This window comes from Lycium barbarum, chromosome 8 (assembly GCF_019175385.1).
Source record: "Lycium barbarum isolate Lr01 chromosome 8, ASM1917538v2, whole genome shotgun sequence".
NCBI classification, from domain to species: domain Eukaryota; kingdom Viridiplantae; phylum Streptophyta; class Magnoliopsida; order Solanales; family Solanaceae; genus Lycium; species Lycium barbarum.
In genome coordinates, this window is record NC_083344.1 from 122,039,669 (window position 1) to 122,062,158 (window position 22,490).

The following is a 22,490-nucleotide window of genomic DNA, read 5'->3' on the forward strand; positions in this document are numbered from 1 at the left end:
TTAATGATTTAAGCTTAACTCAGCTCCGAGATGAGGGGTGTTACAAACTATCTCCCTGAAGTCTTCTTGAGATGTCCAGAAATTTAAGAACTTGAAGTATTTCATGCCACTACCTTGATCATTTTTACTTTTGAATAACATAGGCCTATGATCAGATCCGACCCTTGGTAGGTGTTTCACAGTGTTGGAACTGTATTTTTGGGCCCATTGGTCGTTCACAAAAACTCTGTCTAATCTCTTCCATATCCTCAAGCTTGGGATCCAATTATTACACCATGTGTAATTAGAGCCAATATACCCAATGTCCATCATTCCACACGAGTCCATGCATTCAAAAAAGTCATAACTTTCGGAGTTTCTATGAGGTAGTCCTCTAATTTTTTCTTCCGGATGGAGGATGACATTAAATTCCCCTCCTACGCACCAAGGTTGATTAATAACCCTGTTGAGATTTTCCAGGCTGCTCCATAACTCCATTCTTTCAGAAGCAGTACACTTAGCATACACAGCAGTTACAAACATCTCCTGACAATTTTGATTTTTTTGAACTTTTAACGTCATTTGCTGGACATGATTCTGAATAACACTAACATCACATCCATCTCTCCAAAAACACCATATTTTGCCATTGATGTTGGAGATGCAGTGATTGAAGCCCAAGAATCTTTTGTAACCCTCAATTTTATTACTATTTACCAATGGTTCTGACATAGCAACCATATCAGTCTTGTGTTTATTGACCATTCTCTTTAGTTTGTGAATGGCCTTTCTTGATCTAACTTCTCTAATGTTCCAGATGATTGCACTGATCATTGGAAACTTAATGTTTGGATTTTTTGTTCTTTCCCCCTCTGCTAGAGGGTGAAGATTTCTGTTTGTTTGTTTTGCTGCTTTTGTTGTTCTTCTTGTTTTTGTTTTTGTCCCCTTTACTTGAAGACATGTCACTTTCTTGCTGCTGGTGGTTTTCTTGCTCATGGCTTTTGTGCTCATGATTTTTGTGCTCCACCTCTTGATTATCCATCATGTTGTCTTGGCTGTTAACCGTAATCTCTTCTTCAGTATTGCTTTTGTTGCTTTGCTTGCTTTTGTTTTCACCTGTTCTACTTTCAATCCACATATCCATGCCTATATCAGGTGGGATGCTCTTGCTAGCCCCTTTTTTGATCTTGTTACCTTTCTCAAATCCTCTTATTTTACTTCTTCTTCTTCTTCTTCTTTCTGGTGAAATTCCAATTCTGCCACAAACTTCCCTTAAGTGTTGTTGTGCATCACTTTCTTCCTGGGACTGCTGTGCCTTTTCGTTTTCTTTCCATTCTTCTTGCTTGCTGTTTTCAGTGTTTTCTTCCTCATTGATGCCCAACTTCTCTTGGTCATTGTAGGTTTCTAACATGTTGTCGTTCAAATCTACTACCAATTCAATTCCAGGGTGATTCTTAATAATAGAAGGAAGGCTAGAGGATACTGAGGCAGCAACCTTTATAAGGCTGTCTCTTATATTTTCGCCAGTACTTTCTTTTTGTATATCGACCTGTTCCTCATTTTCAGCATCTGTGTACTTCCTCTGTTCAATATTCTCCCGTTGTTGATACCCCTCTTTCTCAGCATTTCTAGTTTCAATTTCTCCTTCACTCTAGTCTTCTTCTACTCTTTCCTGTTCCATTGGCTCAGTGATCTTCTCTTCGGCAACCCTGTTGTTCCCTTCTTTTATGCATTCATTTTTCATGTTGATTTTCACTTTTTTTTTTGGCATCCTCTTTTTTCTCCTCTGTCTAATCTTGCTCAGCCTTTCTTTAAGCTCAGATATAGTTTTTTGCTCAGTTTCTTGTCTAGTATGTTCCTTTTCTTTGTTTTGCCCTTTATGAACATTCTTTTCCAGTTTTTTCTCCTCTTTTTGCTGGACCTCCTCTCGCTCATTTTGTTGCCTCTGATTCTTTGCTTTCTTTTTTCCTTTCTCGTGCTCATTATTCATACTCTTCTCTGTGCCCTCAACCTTCTGACCTTCCTTCTGATCTTGTACCGTGCTTATATCATTGTCTTTTTTGGCACTTGATTCCCCTGCTTCAATCACTGTATTGTTCTTCTCAGTTTTGTTTTCTTCGTCAGACTTTTTTTGTTTCACCCTTCTACATTGGACAATAGAGTGTCCCAAAATCTTGCAAAATCTGCAGTACTTTGGTACATTTTCATACTCCAACTTCTGATAGAACCCCTTCAGAGGAGAATTATTCTCTTCTATTCCAACAAATATGGAGGTCACTTTTGGCTTCGTAAGGTCCACCTCTAGCCTAACCTTCGCCATGCTTGGTCTAGTTCTATGATCAGTGGCAAAGTCGACTGTAAGAGGCAAGCCAGCAGGTTCAACTATTTGCTTCACATAATACCAAAAGTGGCAGTGATAATAACACCCAACTGGGACGATAGGGGAATCCTCATCAGGTTTGAAATTGGGAGACCATTTTTCAAACCACATCACTTGTCCCTCAATGTCTACAGACCTTTTATACCAAACACTCTTAAAATCTTCCTCTTTCGAGAAGTCGAGAAAGACTGTGCGATAATTAAACACCCCAATTCTACAAGTACCATTAACAGTGATTTTTTCAGCAAATTTAGAGCGAATTTTGTCGAGTTGTGGACGGGTTTTTATGAATTTACCTACAAGAGTAAACTTGCATTCCTCCGCCATCACTTCATAATAGTCCTTAGCTTTAAAAAGGACCGCAGGTACTCCGTTGTGGGTGGCGCTCCGAGCTCTGACACTCGGATCCCCAAATCGATTTTTGCTAGGGCTTGGGATGGCTGGGTTTCGAATTGCCATAGCATAGTTAGCGATTTCTTGATTTTTCTCAGGCAATATAGTCGGATTCTCTTGGGCATGGTTTTTTTCTACCAGACGCGCCGTTTCCGACACCTCCAGCGTCCCCATCGGGACGGAGCGTGATGCTCAGTCGCATAGAAGGTAGCTTTTGACCGTTTGAGACTAACGGGTAAATTTTTGTACGGAGAGCTTTTTTAGAGCCGATGGTATGAGAACTTCACGAGTTAACATTAATAGTCATACACAAATAAAAGTGGCAAAATCATAACTTACATTCACTTCTAGATATTGAAACATGAACTTAACTTCACTTTTTGAAATCAATCAAATTATGTTAATCATTTAACTATTTAAAAGCTTTTACAATATCTGTAAAGCTTAAAGGTTTAATTATTAGCCTACTTAGTATTAAGGAGAAGTGTCAATATCTAAGATGACGTGAATATTATCATGCGAGTTGTGACTTGCTTATTTAGATCATGCGCTGCCACATCTCATAGGGACTGTTATAGAAGCAGACGACATACAATGAACTAAGGATCGGAGAATAAATATGTGTCACAATTGAGTTAAATAAATTTAACCATAATGTTTGACTACAAAACCAACTTGGGAGGGCATCCTCCTCAACCTCGAATGTCACCACACACGTTTCTCGAATCTATAAAAATGCTTGTAGATTAGACTAATCGTTTTTGACGACCTTATCACCTAACAATGTCCACGTGTTTTTTTTTTTTTTTTTTGAGTAACTCAAAATGAAATTACTCTTTCAAACCAACCAAGAACATTTGGTACATATATATCTGGCAAATTCTCTATCAATGTTGTACTTTGTTTCCCAAGGAACAAAATGACTACTCTTAGATTGGCAATATGAAATTACTCTTTTTCCTTTGCATTTTAGTCGTATGGATTTGGATAATTAACACGAACTTCAGACTTCAGTATGTACATGTGACTTTACGCTATAGCCATTTTGAATTTTTACCTTTAACAACAGGCCTAAGTTTGTTTTTTTGAAATTTTGGAGATATTTCTTTTTCTGAGCTTCTGCTAAATTTGATGGATGACGACCATGCCGATCAAATTAATCGAGATTGGAATTGAAGGTGCTGGGAATAATTCCAAGTGAGCTCTTGAAGATTTTAAATATGGGCTCCCTGAATTAACTTTGTTGTCATCCTTGTTCGCATAATTTTATTACGGGTATCTTACTTGGACATCACTATTTAACATGTATGTTATTGTACCCTCTTTTAAAAAGAATTCCACGTCTATACCTACTTTAGAACAATTTCGACAAAAATGTCTGAAGTTACATATGGCTAAAGTTCAGGCTTGTTTTCCCGAAGTTCAAAAAAAAAAAAAAACTGAATTTCAACCACATATTCAACTTGGGGCAAAAATGCCCGACCTCCAAGCAAAAAGGCCAGAAGTTCAGACCAAAATGACTAAATTCAGCTACATATGGCTGAGATTCAGGCAAAAGTGGCTGAACTCCGGCCATATATCAAACCTAACTTCATATACCAGATGTTTGAAGTTGTTCCGAAATGGGAGGCTTGCAAATGTTTACACAATGCGAGTGCGACTTAAATGGTGATTCCGAATTTTGGTATCCGTGCACTTCAACCCTTGATCGTACCATCAGAATTCTAAACATACCATGTTACATTTGGGGAGCACAAAATTAGGCAATGAAAATATGATTCGAGTGGGTTATAAGGTTATGACTCATGTTTAGTCATCATGATCCAACTCATCTCAACTCAAGTAATCTTTGGATATAATTGGGGCATTCACCTATTGATTCAATTCAATTTAACTCGCCCAAATTCAATTCAAACCGCCTATTTGTCGTCCCTAATTACATTCAGTGTTTTGAACCGGTTAAATAACTGATACATGCTCCTATGAAACAAACTAGATACATCAATCACATCCTGAGTGAGTAATCATATGTGTGTGGGCCTAATACACAAGTGGAATTTGTTTTGGAAAATAGTCTATTCGTGTAGTAGAAGGCGTGCCTTGAAATAATCATAACTTATACTAAGTAGGCGTTTGTTTGGCCATAGAAACAAAAAAAAAATTCACTTTTTTTTTTAAATTTTGGGGTTGGAGTTGTGTTTGGCCATAGTTTTTATAAATAGATTTTTTTTGGTTGAAATGTACTTGTTTTGGTTGTGAAAAAAGTGAAAAACTTGGAAAACAAGTTTTTCAAATTTCAAATACAACTTTAAGTTGTATTTGGAATTTTCATAGCCAAACGCTAATTTTTGAAAAAAGTAAAAAAAAAAAAATCGGAAAAAAGTGAATAATTCTTATGGCCAAACGGGTCCTAAAAATAATAAAAAGGGCGTCCCGCACAAGTTACAGTAATAGGAGGGAGGTTGTCAAAAATTTAATAAATTTCAGTAAACATAACTCTTGAAAACATTTTGTAATTTACTCACGAATAGGTTGAAATTGTTAATTAAAAAGAAGCCAGATGTGTTTTCTGGGCTGTGGCTATGTAACGATTACTTTGGTGGTTAATAAAATCATGTTAGTTACAGCAAAGTAAAATAATATATATATATATATATATATATATATATATATATATATATATATATATATATATATATATATATAGACATGGGCGGCAACAGAAAGAGCATTGAGAATATTTACGAATACAATGAATCCTACCACTCCAAATTAGCTAATTTGGTTAGCACTTCTTTATCAAGAACCTCCACTGTTGCTTAATGAATGGACAAAAGAACAAGTGAGGAAGCCGTTGACAAATTAAAGTCATACATAAAAATATTTCGTTGACCTTGCATTATATTTTCTCTAAGCGTGCAAGAATATAAGTCGTGTTCAAGTTCAATGCTATTAACTTAACCAAATCTCGAATAATTCATGGTCAGCTCTCTTATTGTATACGTTGTACGTATATTCATGAAACAAGTACAATTATGTATTCTGTATCCAAGATTCAAGAAGCCTTTCAAAAAACTTCTTAAACTTACTTATGATTTAAAGTGTTTGCACATGATATATGAAAGAATTACTGGATATTATAACTAGAAAAGATGGGGATTTCGTCCAAAATTCACACACTACAGATTCTAGTACCCTTATAAATATAGAGGTATATCGAGTAAAGGCGTTTGGAGTATTATCGCTTCTTCCAAAGTGTTATTCATTTGTAGTACTCACAACGATCCAGTAAGTTCTTAGGTACATCCGTACTTGAATCCTTTTTTAGACATTTCGTCAATTTAAACCAGCACTTTTGATATTAGTTTACGTATAGTAATTTTTTTTGTCGAATTAGATATGTTAGTGATTCAGGGTTTTCAACTCTTGAAATTCTGCCAGCAAGATATTAATAGGAGAGGTCGAGATAGGTACAAGTTTGTCTGTAATATTGGTGATCACCTTTGGAGAGTAACATAAGGCTAAATATGCTACGCTTAAAAGCTACAGCTTTAAATCATTCATGAGCAAGTTTGTTGTAAATCTAACATAAATAAACGTGTCTCATCTCTAAAACGATTTAAATTTTTAGACGACAATCACATAAGCAACATGGTATATATAGAAGGTATAGCACTACAAGAAAGTACAAAAATGACAACAATTCTTTGGCAACAAAAACAATATTGTTGACAAAATTTAATATTTGGCAACAATTTGGTTTTATTGTTGGCATATATGATGAAACTTTTAAAAATGAACTTTTTTTGTTGTCAAACATTTTAATTTTGTTGTCATATATTGACTATTGTTGCAATAAGTATTTTTTGCAACAACAAAAAAGTTGTTGCATGTCGTTGCGATAACCGCCGATGGTAAAAGTTTATGCAACAACAAAAAATGTTGTTGCCAAAAGTACTTTTTGCAACAATAATCAATAAATTTTTGTTTCAAAATGTCTTGTTTCTTATAGTGCAAGTTGCGTGTTCAAGTTTCTTCACTATTCATTATAAAAAAGAGTTTTCGTGTACTTGATACTTAAAGAAGAGTGCCTACACATGATCAGCGGGGCGTCTTCTTTTGAACAATTTAAACTTATAGGTTAGTTAGTCACATAATTTAACACATAGATAACATGGTTCGATTCACACATTGTCCTTCCCTTGTCATCCATTTACCCCGGACCACCATACATCCAATTTTTTTTTTTTTTTGAAGGAATTAATTAAAAAAGTAATAAAATATTCAATAGGATAATTGTGTCAACTTGCTATTAATTAGAAAGATAATTTCATATTATAGTCATAGTTATTAATCATCATCTTAAATACGAAATCAAGCATGCTTGTTCAATTCTTGTCAATTATAAAAGTCTCATTCTGTGCCGACCATGACCCCCTCTCTCAATTTTGTTCCAATTATCTCTTGATCCCTCCTCTTCACATCCCTGCCCTTTCAATTAATCCTATGGAGATTGATCCTTCAAACCCTGAGAAATCTGACCAAATAATCACATGGAGCTCCGAGGAGCTAGGTTTGGGGCATGTTAAGTTTTATAGGTGTAGCTTTTGTAAACGAGGTTTCTCAAATGCACAAGCTCTAGGTGGACACATGAACATCCATAGAAGAGATAGAGCCAGGCTTAGAGAATTTTCAAGTGATCAAAACTTGCTTTCTTTGGACATCAACAACTCCGTTAATCCTCCTTCTCCTCCTCCTGCTCTAGCTCCTGCAAATGATGACTCGTTGCAACGAAGAGTATCATCATCATACGATGAAACAGTAATTAGTAGCCCCTCAAAAAGGCCTTGTATTACATATGATGAAGAAAATGATCATCCTACATCCAAGGTGAATTATTATGATCATAATCATGAAGTGATTATTGGAGATCTTATGCAATTACCCTTATTCAAAGAGTATCCATTAATTAAAGAAGCAAGCACTTGTGTGGATGAGCAAGTAGAAAACAAGGGCATGCAGCGAAATCCTGTTTCAGAACTGGACCTTGAGCTTAGGCTAGGGATGGAACCACCTGAGTCCTCGACATAAGCGGATCTAGGGTTTGAAGTTAATAGGTTCTGAATTTGAAGTTTATGGGATCTGAAGTTTATTAATTATATGTACATATTCACCGAATTTCTCAGCAAACATACACGCTCCGAATCAAAGTTACTAAGTTCTACCAAACCCGTCCTCGATCTTCATGTTAGCTCCGCCCCTGGTCCTCGACGAAAGACTTGTAGTTTGTTTTAACATGTTGATCAAATATACTTGATAGAATCCATCATAGAGGTACTTCTTTCCTCACCTTTACAACTTCCCTCTTTTTTTTAAAAAAAAAACTTTTTTAGGGTGTAATATTATTTCAGTTAAACGATCAAAATCAACAAAAGAATATTGTTATTTTGTTCCTTTTCTCTATATCCCTAGCTAAACGTTAAACTTTTGCTAAGTACGCATGCTTGTACTCCAAAACTAAAAAGGTTGTTTGATTCAGTTATATATTTGGATCAGAAATAGTTTTCTAGAAGTTTAGGTGTACTAACTGTAATGCTCTTTCATTAGCCAAAAAAAAAAAAAAACCGGTAATGCTCTTTACAAAAGGAAACGTGCTATTTATATTGTTTGTTTCTTCATTCCTTTTTTGTTTTGTTTTACTTTTCTTTGTTTTGAGAGGAAGAACACTCTCAATTAATGATATTCTGTTGAAGATAGAATGAAAAACATACCGACTCAATGATTCTTCAAAAACATGTGTATCAAATTAATTCTATCCCTCTCCCTTTTCCTAAATACATATACACAACCATATTAATTTTCTTGTACATGAACTAAGAAAATGTACTTAGAATGAATTTAGTTTATTTTCAAAATACTACCCCGTTTAAATTAGATTCTCACTCCAAGAGACATTATCTAGAATACACCAATGTTTAATAGCTTGATGAATATACTCTGAACCTGGTCGTGTGATTTCACGAACTCAAGCTCAGTTTCTTTCTGAGTCATCCTCTATCTCATAGACGTCCAATCTCCAATGCCTCTTTAATGAGAGCCATATTTTTCATCTTTCTCCTTTAAGAAAATATTTTCTCGCAAAGCATGGTCAATCTTCTGTTTTTTTTTTTTTTTTTTTTTTTTTTTTTTTTTTTTTTTGGCTTACTTAGTCTTTCTTCATCAATTTGTAAAGATCGGACAAGGTTATCAAGGGCCATGTTGTTTATATCTATTGCGGTATAATATCATTATATTATTTGGTAGCATATTTGTAGGGAGATAATTACCATATATTAGTTAGTTTCCTTGTTTCACTAGGATCTTAGTTTTCTTGTTTCACTAGGGCTCAAGATTGTATCCTATATATATTCTCTCTTGGTGAATGAATGGAACAAGTCAAGATTGTATAGTTTCTACATGGTATTAGGCCACACGTTTTTTTTCTTCTCTTCATCGTAAATTTCCATGGCCGGTGACGCCGTACCTCCTCCACCACCACCCAAAATTGAGTCTAATTCTCCCTATTTTCTCGGTCCTCAAGACCGACCCGGGGACTATATCACGCCTACTCGTTTCAAGGGCGCATCAAATAACGCTGCCGTCGGTCAGCACTTTACTTCCGAACAATGGAAGGCTATTACGGGATTTTTTGGTAATGCTACAATTCCCGAAAATCGCTTGAATGGTAAGTTTGATGTTTTTTCTTGGATTATTGACACTGGTGCTACTCATCATGTTACCGGTGAGAAATCTTGGTTGTTTGATGTCCATACTGTTGATTGTCCTATTGGTTTGCCTAATGGTGAAAAGGTGCTTGCTTCTTTGGAAGGTTCTGTTCGACTGTCAGATAAAATCACCTTACATCATGTCCTTTATGTGCCTTATTTACATTGCAACTTACTCTCCGTCCCCCAACTTACTGATAATTTACATACTATTGTCTCTTTTAATTCTTATGTGTGTGCTATTCATGACCCACTGAAGGAGCTGATTGGAACGGGAGTTAGGAGGGACGGACTATACTATTTTAGCAAACCGGACGTGGTGCAACATGTGTCTACTGTCGTGGCAACGTCCGCATTGGAATTGTGGCATCAACGATTGGGGCATCCTTCCGAGAGAGTAGTTAAGTTGCTTCCTCATGTCAGTAGTGATAAGAGTAGTTTAGCAAAGGATTGTGAAGTGTGTTTACGTGCTAAGCTTCCTAGAGACAAATTTCCTTTAAGTGATAATAATGCATCTAGAATATTTGAGAAAATACATTGTGATTTGTGGGGCCCATATCGCCATGTTTCGTCGTGTGGAGCTCGTTATTTTTTAACAATTGTTGATGATTTTTCCCGAGCTGTTTGGATTTACTTGTTGGTTGATAAAACAGAAGTGTTTCCGATGTTTATGTCTTTTGTTGCTATGGTTGATCGACAATTTAATCAAACAATTAAAGTTGTACAAAGTGATAATGGTACAAAATTTAATTGTTTGATCGATTATTTTTCCGCCACTGGTATTTTGTTTCAAACCTCTTGTGTGGGTACTCCGCAACAGAATGGGAGGGTAGAGAGGAAGCATAAACATGTGTTGAATGTTGCGAGGGCTCTCAGATTTCAGGCCAATTTGCCTATTTTTTTCTGGGGTGAATGTGTTCTTGCTGCATCTCATCTCATAAATCGTACCCCCACACCCAAATTTGAAAATAAAACACCTTTTGAAATTTTATTCAATAAACCTCCTTCTTTTGATGCTATTCGTACTTTTGGGTGTTTGTGCTTTGCTCATAATCAAAAAACTCAGGGTGACAAATTTGCTAGTCGGAGCAGAAAGTGTTTGTTTGTGGGATATCCATTTGGTAAGAAGGGGTGGCGGTTGTTTGATCTTGATACGAAGGAATTTTTTGTCTCTCGTGATGTAAAGTTTGTGGAGGATGTGTTTCCTTTTGCTTGTCCGGAAGATGTTAATATTTCACTTAGTTTTTTTTTATGAGGGCGCTGAAATTGATCGTGATTTTATGGTGTACGGGGACGAATTAGGGGGCGAAGTTGATAGTTCGGAGGCTGCCGAGCAACAGCCGCAAACCACTGCCCAACAAGCGCCTGCTGGCAGCCAGCGACCACTGTCCAGCTCACTGGGAACCCAGCGCCAGCTGGTAGCGAGGCTGAGCGGCTGCCAACAGCCACTGCACAGCCCGCTGGGAACCCAGCGCCCGCTGGCAGCGAGGGGGGGGGGGGCAGCAACACCATACCCCAGTCACGAATGTGGAAGGTGGCTTGGGGCGTGGTTTTCGGGAGAAATTTCCCTCTGTTGTGCTTCGTGATTATGTGACACACTCAGTTTTTGCTAATAGTCCGTCCCCTACAACTCCTGTTACCAATCAATCCTCAGGTACTCCCTATCCTTTGGCACACTATATTAATTGTGACAATTTTTTTTGTAAATTATCGTAAGTTTCTTGCAGCTATTATTTCGGGTAAGGATCCTAATACCTTCAAAGAAGCCATGAAACACAAAAGTTGGAGACATTCAATGAAAGAAGATATACGTGCATTGGAAGACAATGGTATATGGACTTTGGAACATCTTCCTCCGGGTAAGAAAACACTTGGTAATCAGTGGGTGTACAAGACCAAGTTTTTGTCAAATGGAGATGTGGAACGGCTCAAATCGCGCTTGGTTGTGTTGGGAAATCATCAACAAGCGAGGATTGACTACAATGAAACTTTTGCTTCGGTCGCCAAGATGACTACTGTTCGAGCCTTCCTAGCCATTGCAGCATCCAAAAATTGGGAACTTCACCAAATGGATGTTCATAATGCCTTTTTACATGGTGACCTTGATGAGGAGGTGTATATGAAGCTCCCTCCTGGGTTTGAAAGTCCAGATCCTACGTTGGTGTGTCGTTTGCGCAAATCGCTGTATGGGTTGAAACATGCCCCTAGATGTTGGTTTGCAAAATTGGTAACTGCTTTGAAAGGGTACGGTTTCCTTCAATCTTATTCTGATGATTCTCTTTTTACATTTACTAGAGGGAATATTCAGATTAATATCTTGGTTTATGTTGATGATCTTATTATTTCTGGGAATGATTCCGCTGCACTTGCAACTTTCAAAGCCTATTTGAGTGATTGTTTCAAAATGAAAGACCTTGGGTCTCTCAAATATTTTTTGGGTATTGAAGTAGCTCGTAGTTCATCAGGGTTGTTTTTGTGTCAACACAAGTATACTCTTGATATTATCTCTGAAGCAGGATTGTTAGGTGCAAAGCCAAGTGGGTTCCCTATTGAGCAAAATCATAAACTTGGCCTTGCAAATGGAGATTTGTTGTCGGATCCGGAGGTCTACCGTAGATTAGTCGGGCGTTTGATTTATTTGGGGGTCACTCGACCGGACTTGGCATATTCTGTTCATATTTTGTCTCAATTCATGCAAGAACCCCGGATTGAACATTGGGAAGCGGCCTTACGAGTGGTCCGTTATTTGAAAGGCACACCAGGACAGGGTATTTTGTTACGTGCCGACAGCGAGTTGACTTTGCAGGGATAGTGTGATTCTGATTGGGCGGCTTGTCCGCTTACTCGTCATTCGTTGACAGGTTGGCTAGTATTTCTAGGTCAATCTCCCATCTCTTGGAAGACAAAGAAGCAACACACAGTTTCTAGATCTTTTGCAGAGGCTGAATATAGGTCCATGGCTGCGGTCACTTGTGAGTTGAAGTGGCTGAGAGGTCTGTTGTTGAGTTTAGGTATACAACATCCCAAGGCGATCAAATTGTTTTGTGATAGTCAGTCCGCTTTGCACATCGCAAAAAATCCGGTTTTCCATGAACGAACAAAGCACATTGAGGTAGATTGTCACTTTGTTCGTGATGCAATTAATGAAGGTTTGATTTCTCCGTCACACGTTTCAACATCTTCACAATTGGCAGACATTTTTACCAAAGCTCTCGGCAAAACTCAGTTTGACTTCTTGCTTTCCAAGTTGGGCATTGTTTATTCCCATGCTCCAACTTGAGGGGGGGGGGGGGGGGTATTGCGGTATAATATCTTTATATTATTTGATATTATTTGGTAGCATATTTGTAGGGAGATAATTACCATATATTAGTTAGTTTCCTTGTTTCACTAATTACCATATATTAGTTAGTTTCCTTGTTTCACTAGGATCTTAGTTTCCTTGTTTCACTAGGGTTCAAGATTGTATCCTATATATATTCTCTCTTGGTGAATGAATGGAACAAGTCAAGATTGTATAGTTTTCTACAATATCCTTGAGCTCTTCAATAGAAACCATTATATAATCATTTCTTGAATCTATGAATCATAATTTTTTTTTGCAATGACTCACTCATCTATCAGATCTTCTCCATGTACTCTCCTCATCATTATTATCTTTTCTTTGGCTTCATACTAAGAAAACTTCTCAAACATCTTGTAATCAATTAGTTAATAAACGAGAGTGAATTTTTCTTGTCCACATTTCTCATGGTAGTGACATCATTCGCTATCTCTTTACTCAAGATTTCTCGATGTACAGTTCTCCGAATATCTATAAGCAACTGCTTTGTCAAGGTGTTGACACCTTAATTTGTTAGGCTCTTTGCCATCAAAATAATCCTGCAGAACTTATTTAACTTTTGAAATCTTAGTAGTTCCATCTACTAAAATACTTTTGCCAATTTGGTGCTTCTCCCGCACAACGTTCTTATAACTATAATAGCTAATCTCGTTAAAATTTATTTTGATTTGTAGATTCATTCTCAAATATTCAACAATTTTAGGTTTGCCATATGTCTTTCATGACAATTATATATGCTCTGTTACCAAATGCTAAAATATTTTGTGCGGAAGAACACTCTTAATCAATGATATTCTCTAGAAAACAAGTGGCTGAAATATTTTTATTTACTTCTCTAACTTGCTTACATAATAAATTGAGTATAAGTATTTATAGATTTTAAGCTAGGAGTAATATGTAACTTGAGTTGTGCCCAATTGAACCGCAATGAAGGCCCTTTCTAATGAAGGGATTGAAGAGGGTTGATAAGTATTTTAAGACCCTTTTAATGTAGGGATGTCAGTCCCCGTTTTCAAAACACGGTTGGGCTAGGTTAGGCTATCAACTTCTACGTAACCCGTGAAAGCTGAGCTAGATTATGCTATCAAATTCCAATAGCTCATGAGAATGGGCTGAATTGATTGGGTGTTTTGACAACTCTTAGTTTTTCTTTCCTAACGTACCGTTGAATGTTTTCTTATATATCACTAGGAAAACACCCTTAATACATGAATATCTCCACGTTAGTAACCTGATTGCTATCTACTCAATGTTATAGTTCTATTGTTCTGATCGACTTGTACTTTAACGAAGCTTAAAATTAATTTAAGTACAATTACCCTTAGGACATTTAGTATTAGATTTTGTCAATATTGTTGCACTTCTCTGGTTATTGTTCTATTTTGCAGTTCACCCGTAGTAGACTCTTCCTTTAGAAGAACGACATAATTTGTTGAATGCACCAAAGGAGAGCTGCTCCGATTATACAACAATTAATAAATTAGAAGAAGATACTGTTAAATTTGTGCATCAATAAAGTTGAATTGAAGACTTGAAGTGTCCAAAACACCAAAAAGCACATAGTTATACAAATTAACATAAGCTATTAGACCTGGATTATTTAAAAGTAGCAACAGTTTAGGTAGAAAATTAGGATATGTAATAAAAAATTAGAGGAGATCTAAAAGGTGAATTTTTATCGGTTGTCCCTTTTTGTATCAACTGTTCAGTAAATGGCCGACCCTTTTTTTATTTCTCTTGTTGTTGATATACCTTTTAGACGAATGGTTTTAAGATCTATTTTTAGTAGGCTGAAAATTTTATGAGAAAATATTAAATTGCGACCTAAACTTTTATAAGTAATTACAAATGTTAGACCACTATATGATATTATGTGAGCAAACTGACAATTATATGTGCAATCATTCGAACGAGTCTAACATTATTTTAAAGAGGTAATTTCTCAAAGGTTATATTTGAACATTTTCTAAAAATAGAGACAATTAATTAAACAGTGACCTCAAATAAACATATGCGTAAATCAATCATCTAAAGGATGTGCTTAATTGCAAATAATGTAATTTCACAAAAGCTTGGACAGGTGAAAGTTGAGGCCCAAAGTAAAAACCATCATCTGGTACCCTCCAATAACATTTGTAACGATCATTGCTAGCGATTCCAGTTTCTATAAGTCGACAATTTTTTTCTTTAAACTATTGCCAAAAACATCAAATATATTTCCCTTTTCATTCCACCAAAAATGACAAAAGAGTATGTACGATTAGAAATATGTTCATGAAAACTCCAACTGAAACTATATATAATTTGCAGGAATCATATAATTTCCTACATCATTATCTTCGGATTGTTGGGGAGGCAATTGAGAATTTGAAGACCTAAGCTCTTTCGCCAAGTTTATAAAATCAGCTTGTTTTGAAAAGTATTTTTAGTAAGAAACAGTTTGTGGTTAACTAATCAATTTGAAAAGCAATATGAGCAGCAATTAATTTGGCTAAGCTTTTAAAAGTGCTTCTAAGTGTATTTTCTCAGAAGTGTTTTTCAAAAAAAGTACTTTTGGGGAAAAGCTAGTACTTTTTTTAGCCTTTGAAAAACAGTTTCTGCTAGTTCTTAAAAACACTTATTTTCTCCTAAAATGTTAGCCAAACACTTTTGACCTCCCAAAAGCTTAGCCAAATTGGCTATCATTTTCTAAACCTACAATGGTTGTTCTGAAATTTTTGTATTTTTGTCATTATATATAATTTAGCAGAAAAAAGATGGAACCAACTAAGAATATAATTAAGTAAATATACATATAGATTGGCAATTATAATTTTCATGCCGTAATTTTTTCTCCATGCAAGCACGTCAATATTTGAAAACAAAATCCAACAACTAAGCATTGAGTGTTATATATACTAGCTAGCATTGAGTTTATATATACTAACTTTTTTTTTTTTTTTTTAAATCATATTAACCGTATACGGCTAGAGAAAAATGTATCAAAGCGGGATGAAAATCTAAGTTGAATATAGCTTAATTATTTTAGCTAATCTAATAAGTAAGAACCGTAGTTTATATCAATGGATTTATAAATCACAATAAATGTATGTCTAATGTTCATAAAGATTTAACTATATTAATTTTATAGAACTAGTTATTTTTAGTTAATGACGTGATGATTGCTGATTTAATAAACTATAACCGATTTACATAATCCATTCGAACATCACCATAGACATACCCTTGATAAAGATAAGTTGTGCCGTTGTGCATACTATTAAAAATTAGGAATTGATTGATCATATACAAAAGGCTACCAATGGTCTTTGACTTTTGATGGGGAATTTTTAGACTTTAACCCTAACTATTTATTTTAAAGTTAAGACATGATCGCAAAGCAACAAGAGATATCTCTCAGTTAGGTTGGTGCCACAATTAATTCCAATTCTTGCACAAGCAACCAAAAAGGTGGTCTACCGCTAGGGAAACTAACCTAAATTGTTGGAGCTAGAAATTTAAATTTTCTTCTTCTTTGTGTGTCACAACTTTCACATTTTTTTTTAATAACAAAATTAGCTGCTTCGTCAAAAGGAAGTGAGCAAACATTACTGCCGCAACGATCCAAGAACTAACTCAATTCAAAAGTTAACTCATGAGGTGAAGATTATTCAATATAATATAAGGAGACTAAATAGTAAACACCCCATCTACAGCCGATGTAGGACTCTAACAACCCCGCTCCCCCATAATTGGATATATTTGGAGCATGACCAATACAATATGGGATCCAACATTGAGTAAATAAAAAATTGAGATGTGTTGGACTCTGATCTCAAAAGCTAGCTCATAAGATAAGGATTACCCAAGACCTTATAAGGAAACTAAACACCCCATACAATTCATGTGTGACTCTAACAACCCCAACACGCCCAGAATTGGACATCGGAACGTAGATAATATAATATGGGGCCTTATTACTTGGTAAACCAAGAATTGAAATGGTTGATATCATGAACATGAGCAATATAATATGGGCCCCATAATTTGATAAACCAAAAATTGAAATAGTTGATATCATAAAAAGAAAGACCTAACTCAATTCCAAAAATTAGCTAGTAAAGTGAAGATTTTCCAAAATTATATAATGGTACCAAACGGCAAATACCGCATTTTTATTAGTAGTTCGTTGGTTGTTTGCTTTGGCAACTTTAGAAGCAGATAAATTAATTAGAGACGTCTTTTAGATATCCTATCAAAAGGATCGTGTACTTTGACAAACTCCAGTGCTACTAATTATAATGACCCTTACCTTAGATGAATAATTATATATATTTCCTATTCCAAAAAAAGAAGCAGAGAAAAGAAACAGAAAAGCAATATACTGTAGATTTTTAGGGACAGGACAATAAATTCAAGCGACCTGCAAGAAATGCTAAGCCGGCCTATTTTATATGTGCCTACTGCCTAATTGCCTAATCCTCTAAGAGGAAAAGTTATTGCAAATTATGCCCACAATAAAACGTTCTTCAAACTCAAGTCATAAGGGGAAAATTGAATATTCCAATAGCTTATGGAATATGGATAGTCCCTCTTCTTCTATTAAATAGGTAGGTTCAGCCAAACTTCCTAGCTCTTAAAGTTCTTGAGGAAAAAATACCGGAGGCATTTTAATTTCGTCAATTGCTCTCGTGATTATATATAGAGATTGTACATGGAGACCAAATCCATAGATTCTTCTATTCTTTCTTCTTTGGATAACTTGTTTAATTTACCCTTTAAATATAATCAAGCTCAGTATAAAGAATTAACTTCAAGTTGCTTCCAAAATCCCACCTTCATCTCATTAGTTTCTAAGAGAAAAGCAAGTTCAGGCTGATTTTGTGTAAGTTGCAAAAAATGGCGATAAAAATGTTCCAGCTGTTGAAAAATGTACGTCAATAGGTCGAGAGAAGGACATAGCTGTAACAGACTTGAATGGAGCTTTACTACGAGGTAGAAGCTCTTTTGCTTATTTTGCGTTGGTAGCTTACGATGTTGGTCGTGTTTTAAGGTTACTTTTTCTTCTCTTAGTTTCACCTCTTGTCGGGATTCTTTACTATTTCATCTCGGAGTCTGTTGGAATTCAAGTAATTATCTTTGCAACTTTCGTAGGGATGAGGGTTTCTGACATAGAATCGGCAGCATGTGCTGTGCTGCCAAAGTTCTACTCTGAAGACTTACATCCTAAGTCTTGGAGAGTGTTCTCGTCATGTGGGAAACGTTGTGTTTTGACAGCCACCCCTAGGATTATGGTGGAACCAATTTTGAAGGAGTATTTAGGGGCAGATATTGTTTTAGGGACTGAGATTGAAACATATAAAGGTAGGGCGACCGGCTTTGTTGGTCACCAGGAGTTCTTGTTGGAAAGAATAAGGCTTATGCTCTTAAAAGAACTTTTGGAGAAACTCAACCTCACATTGTCTTGGGTGACGGCGATACTGATATTCCTTTTATGGCATTGTGTAAGGAGAGCTACTGCGTTCCACCAAACCCAAAAGTAAAGGCTGTAAGTGCAAACAAGCTTCCCAAGCCCATTATCTTCTATGACGGTGGCCTTGTCAAAAAACCAACACCACTAATGGCTCTATCCATCATCATATGGATCCCCTTCGGCTTCCTCCTTGCTTGCTTGCGAATTAGTGTCATATCACTTCTTCCTGTGCCTCTTCACTATTATACATTTTGGGCCACCGGCATCCGTCTCATCATTAAAGGCATCCCACCACTCCCTATCAAGAAATATAAAGACCAATCAAGCGTGATCTTCGTTTGCAACCACAAGACTATTCTTGACGGTGTTTTCCTCTCTGCAACATTAGATCGCCCTATTCCAGCTATTACGTACTCTGTTTCACGATTTTTAAAGATATTTTCGCCCATCAAAACTATTAGAATCACTCAAGATCGAGCATCTAATGCTTTCATAATCAAACAATTGTTAAAAAAAGACGACACCGTGAACCATTTCTTCTTAGGTTTTCGTCATTATTTGCTGAGTTATCTGATGAGCTCGTGCCAGTGGCAATAGAGAACAAGATGACTAGATGAGCATGTTTCATGGTAAGACAACTAGAGGATGGAAATGGACGGATGCATTTTTCTTTCTCATGAACCCACGTCCCACTTATGAAATTACATTCTTGAATAAGTTCTCACATGAGTTCACTTGCAAGTCTGGGAAATCAAGCAATGAAGTAGCTAATTACATACAAAAGGTTATTGCTGAAACTCTTTCTTACGAGTGCACTGCTTTTACCGGGAAGGATAAGTATAAGGCTCTTGCTGGAAATGATGGCATTGTTTTGAAGAAGCCTTGAATCACGCCTGCATTAATGTAGTTTTTGTTTTGATTATCCCTTCAACAATGATGCAAAAAATTACTTGCCAGAAATATTATGAAAATATGACTCTCTTGTTTAAAGCCTGTTTCATTTGCAGTATAAGTAGTATATCGCATAAAATTTTGTATTGTGGATTGGATTAAAAACACATGGAACAAAAACTCAAAATTTGGTAATTAAATAGAGGTACAGCTTTTCAGCCTCTTGACTTCTCAAACGGCTAGAGAGTGTAAAGGATAAAATGTTAAGACTAAAATTCGGCTTCTGAATTGGGCTTTATCTTCAGGCCCAAACTCAGTACCAATCAAGCCTTTTGTCATTAGTATTACTGATTGGAGCTTGATGGACAATTTTTGAGGAACTCATCAGCTCATAGGTATATAATCCACATCCTAGATGAGTTACTATTATTGACTAATACCCTGTTTGGCCACCTTCTCTAAATTTATTTATTTTGAAAAGTACTTTTTGTTAGAAATACATTTTAAAAAAGTATTTTTGTAAAGTGACAGTTTGTATTTAGCTAATCATTTAAGCATTTTTACAATATTAGAGCAATTTACATTATCACACATCTCAAGCGATTGTATTATGGCAAACAATTAGTCAATATGTTGCCAAACAATCTAGCCAGCCGACTTTACAGCTGACGAATTCATTCCCCCTCCTCTTGTGTATCTCGTTCGATTATGAATGAAGGAAAAACACCACCTCGCGGCGTAATTGCATTTAAAAAAACTAATCAAAGGGAATAACAATAATATTAGTTTTTCTTCTTTAGTTGAAATGTAACCTTGTTAGTTTAATGAATTGGATTAAGAGCTCACAATTGTTAATATCTTTCTTTTCGTAGGCTTACCTAACCTGCCTTTTGCTGCTTCATAATTTTTTTCCGAAGAAGCATTAATAAAGGTAAGGCTGCGTACAATAGACCCTTGTGGTCCAGCCCTTTCCTGGACCCCGCGCATAGCGGGAGCTTAATGTACCGGGCTGCTCTTTTAAGCATTAATAAAGGTAACTTAATTCAACAAGTGGGGCCAATTCTCAAATGCTATCTCAATCAATATAGTTTTACAAGGCTTTTACAGACTTTGAATCTTCTACCACAGCACCACTTGCTTAGTGTTATAGCACATAATGGAAGTGCGTAAATGTAGAAAGTTTTGCAATTGGAAGGAATACTCACAATTCCAATCATTAGGAACATTCTAAAGACCATATTCACTAACTCTTATATGTTTTAATTTGACCATATTCACTAACTCTTACATGTTTTAATTTTTCTTATTTTTCATTGTCCTTAGATAGCCATCTAAAATGGGGATGACATCGATTCCCAGTATTGGCGAAGTAATTTGACACGGTCTTTATATGGAATACCATAGATTAGGAATATCACCTGTATGAGGGGATGTAGCTCAGATGGTAGAGCGCTCGCTTAGCATGCGAGAGGTACGGGGATCGATACCCCGCATCTCCATTATTTTTTCCACTAATTTTTTTTTTCCAGATTTTATTATGCTGGGTGTGTTGTTGTAGTTATAGTTATCAGAGGGGGAGATGTGAGGCATCCTTGAGCTCCGCGTGATGCACAGTTTACTTCCAATTTAAGTTGATTAACTGAAGTTTTAGGCTAAGGCATTCTGTATATTAAGTTGCTAAACAATTGCACATTCTATTATTTAAAGTGTTATTCTTAGGGGTCATTTGGTTACTAACAGTAACATGCTTATATTTTGGTACTTAGGACAAAACAGATTAAATAAATCTTGCTTATAAATAGTAGCTGCCACTTTTCCAGATGAAGTGCATTTCATCAACGATAAGTTACAAGTGCACTGTGCATAAGCAGAAAATGAAAACAAGAACTGAAACAGATTGACCTATTATGCGTTTTCTCTGATTCTAGAAAGTAGAAACATGCTATAAAAGCATCCTTCACTCTTCAGGCAGTAATAAATTACTCGTGAAGAACTGCTATGAATGTAACTATGGTGGAGGACTGATTTGGAAAGTTGCGGAATTACATTTGAGACCGTTGTTAAGGAAAGGAGCCTGTGCACTTTGTGAGGAGGCTAATATATAACAAAGGAAATATTTTATTAGGCTATGATATGAACTTGTCTTATTTTTCTTTATGAACTTGTCTTATTTTCTTTGTTTAGTTTTATTTAGCTTTCTCTGGAACCTCCCTTTTTATTTTGTAATTTTCTTTCTTAATTAGTAGCTTTCAGCTGCTGACAGAGTTCATGATTCGTTTTGGGCCGGTTTTTGGTTAAAACCAAAACCAAATTAAATTAGTCGGTTTTTTAATTACTAAAACCAAACCAAACTAAATATAATACATATCATCGGTTTGGTTGTTGTCGGTTTAGTTAGGTTTGGTTTCGGTTTTTCGGTTTTTAAGAAACCTGAGGGTATTTCTTTCTTTCATTTTTCCTACTATTAGGAAAGACTTTTCCATAATTTTTCAGCTTATATTCCATTATTACCCTTTGATTATGGGAGCTATAATTTTCTTGAATAATGCAAAAATGTCTTAAAATCCATTAACTTTAATAAGGTTTATAAGAAGTTCAACTTTTTTAAAGGTAAATCTCATAGTAGTTGTTTCTTTGAAAAACTGAATTTGAATTTCTTTTAGGGAGAATAGCACTTTTAGTCCTTGTGTTAATTCTATATTATGATTTTAGTCCTTGTGTTATCCAACTTATGACTATTAACCTTCAATTTTATTATGTGAGTGATTTTGATCCATCAGTTAATAGATCCTTGAAAATTTTAACATGAAGTTAACTCCACCACGGGGCAATTCTGGTATTAAAAATTTTTGTTTGCTTGTTGACAAGGCAACCTGCACCCACCGTTTGCTTCCTAAAGATGAATCTTTTGCCAATTTTTTATCCTGCAAACTTGGAGCAAGTTTTTCCATCTCTGCGTACCTCTTCTTCATTGAAGTTTTTTGAGAAGAGTTATTTCTTTTTAACAAGGCTTTATACGAGTAGAAGCAATCCCAAATATAGTAGTGACTCAATAACTTCATCAAAATAAGAGCTATAACTACGAATGCATATTTAAGCCCTCTTTAAACCTTTTTAATTTTTAATGTTTGAAATTAGCCTTCAAAATCAGTTTTACCCACTGTCCATATTTGTTCTTTATGTTCTCATCCAATTCCGTAGCTTTCAATTCAGAAATCTTGGTTGTATTTGCCATGGACTCTTCTTGAACCTTTGTAATCCTATGAAGATTTGCTATTTAGGTCTCAT

General features: G+C 35.7%; 2 protein-coding genes, 1 non-coding gene and 1 pseudogene across 3 annotated transcripts; 3 read left to right on the forward strand and 1 right to left on the reverse strand.

The window, feature by feature from the left end:
* Nucleotides 1–813, reverse strand: LOC132608263 (uncharacterized). The gene has a single exon (XM_060322315.1). It carries the CDS (start codon nucleotides 811–813, stop codon nucleotides 1–3), a length of 813 nt encoding a protein of 270 aa, XP_060178298.1.
* A 6,445-nt stretch (nucleotides 814–7,258) lies between these two features.
* LOC132608264 (probable transcriptional regulator RABBIT EARS) lies at nucleotides 7,259–7,843 on the forward strand. The gene has a single exon (XM_060322316.1). It carries the CDS (start codon nucleotides 7,259–7,261, stop codon nucleotides 7,841–7,843), a length of 585 nt encoding a protein of 194 aa, XP_060178299.1.
* A 9,709-nt stretch (nucleotides 7,844–17,552) lies between these two features.
* Nucleotides 17,553–19,262, forward strand: LOC132608265 (glycerol-3-phosphate acyltransferase RAM2-like; annotated as a pseudogene).
* Nucleotides 19,263–20,628: 1,366 nt separating this feature from the next.
* Nucleotides 20,629–20,701, forward strand: TRNAA-AGC (transfer RNA alanine (anticodon AGC)). The gene has a single exon. It is a non-coding gene; the product is annotated as a tRNA-Ala (tRNA).
* The last annotated feature ends 1,789 nt before the right edge of the window (nucleotides 20,702–22,490 follow it).

Coding starts and splice junctions, on each gene's coding strand:
- LOC132608263 (XM_060322315.1), bottom strand. CDS start 813: ATGATCAGTGCAATCATCTGGAACATTAGAGAAGTTAGATCAAGAAAG.
- LOC132608264 (XM_060322316.1), top strand. CDS start 7,259: ATGGAGATTGATCCTTCAAACCCTGAGAAATCTGACCAAATAATCACA.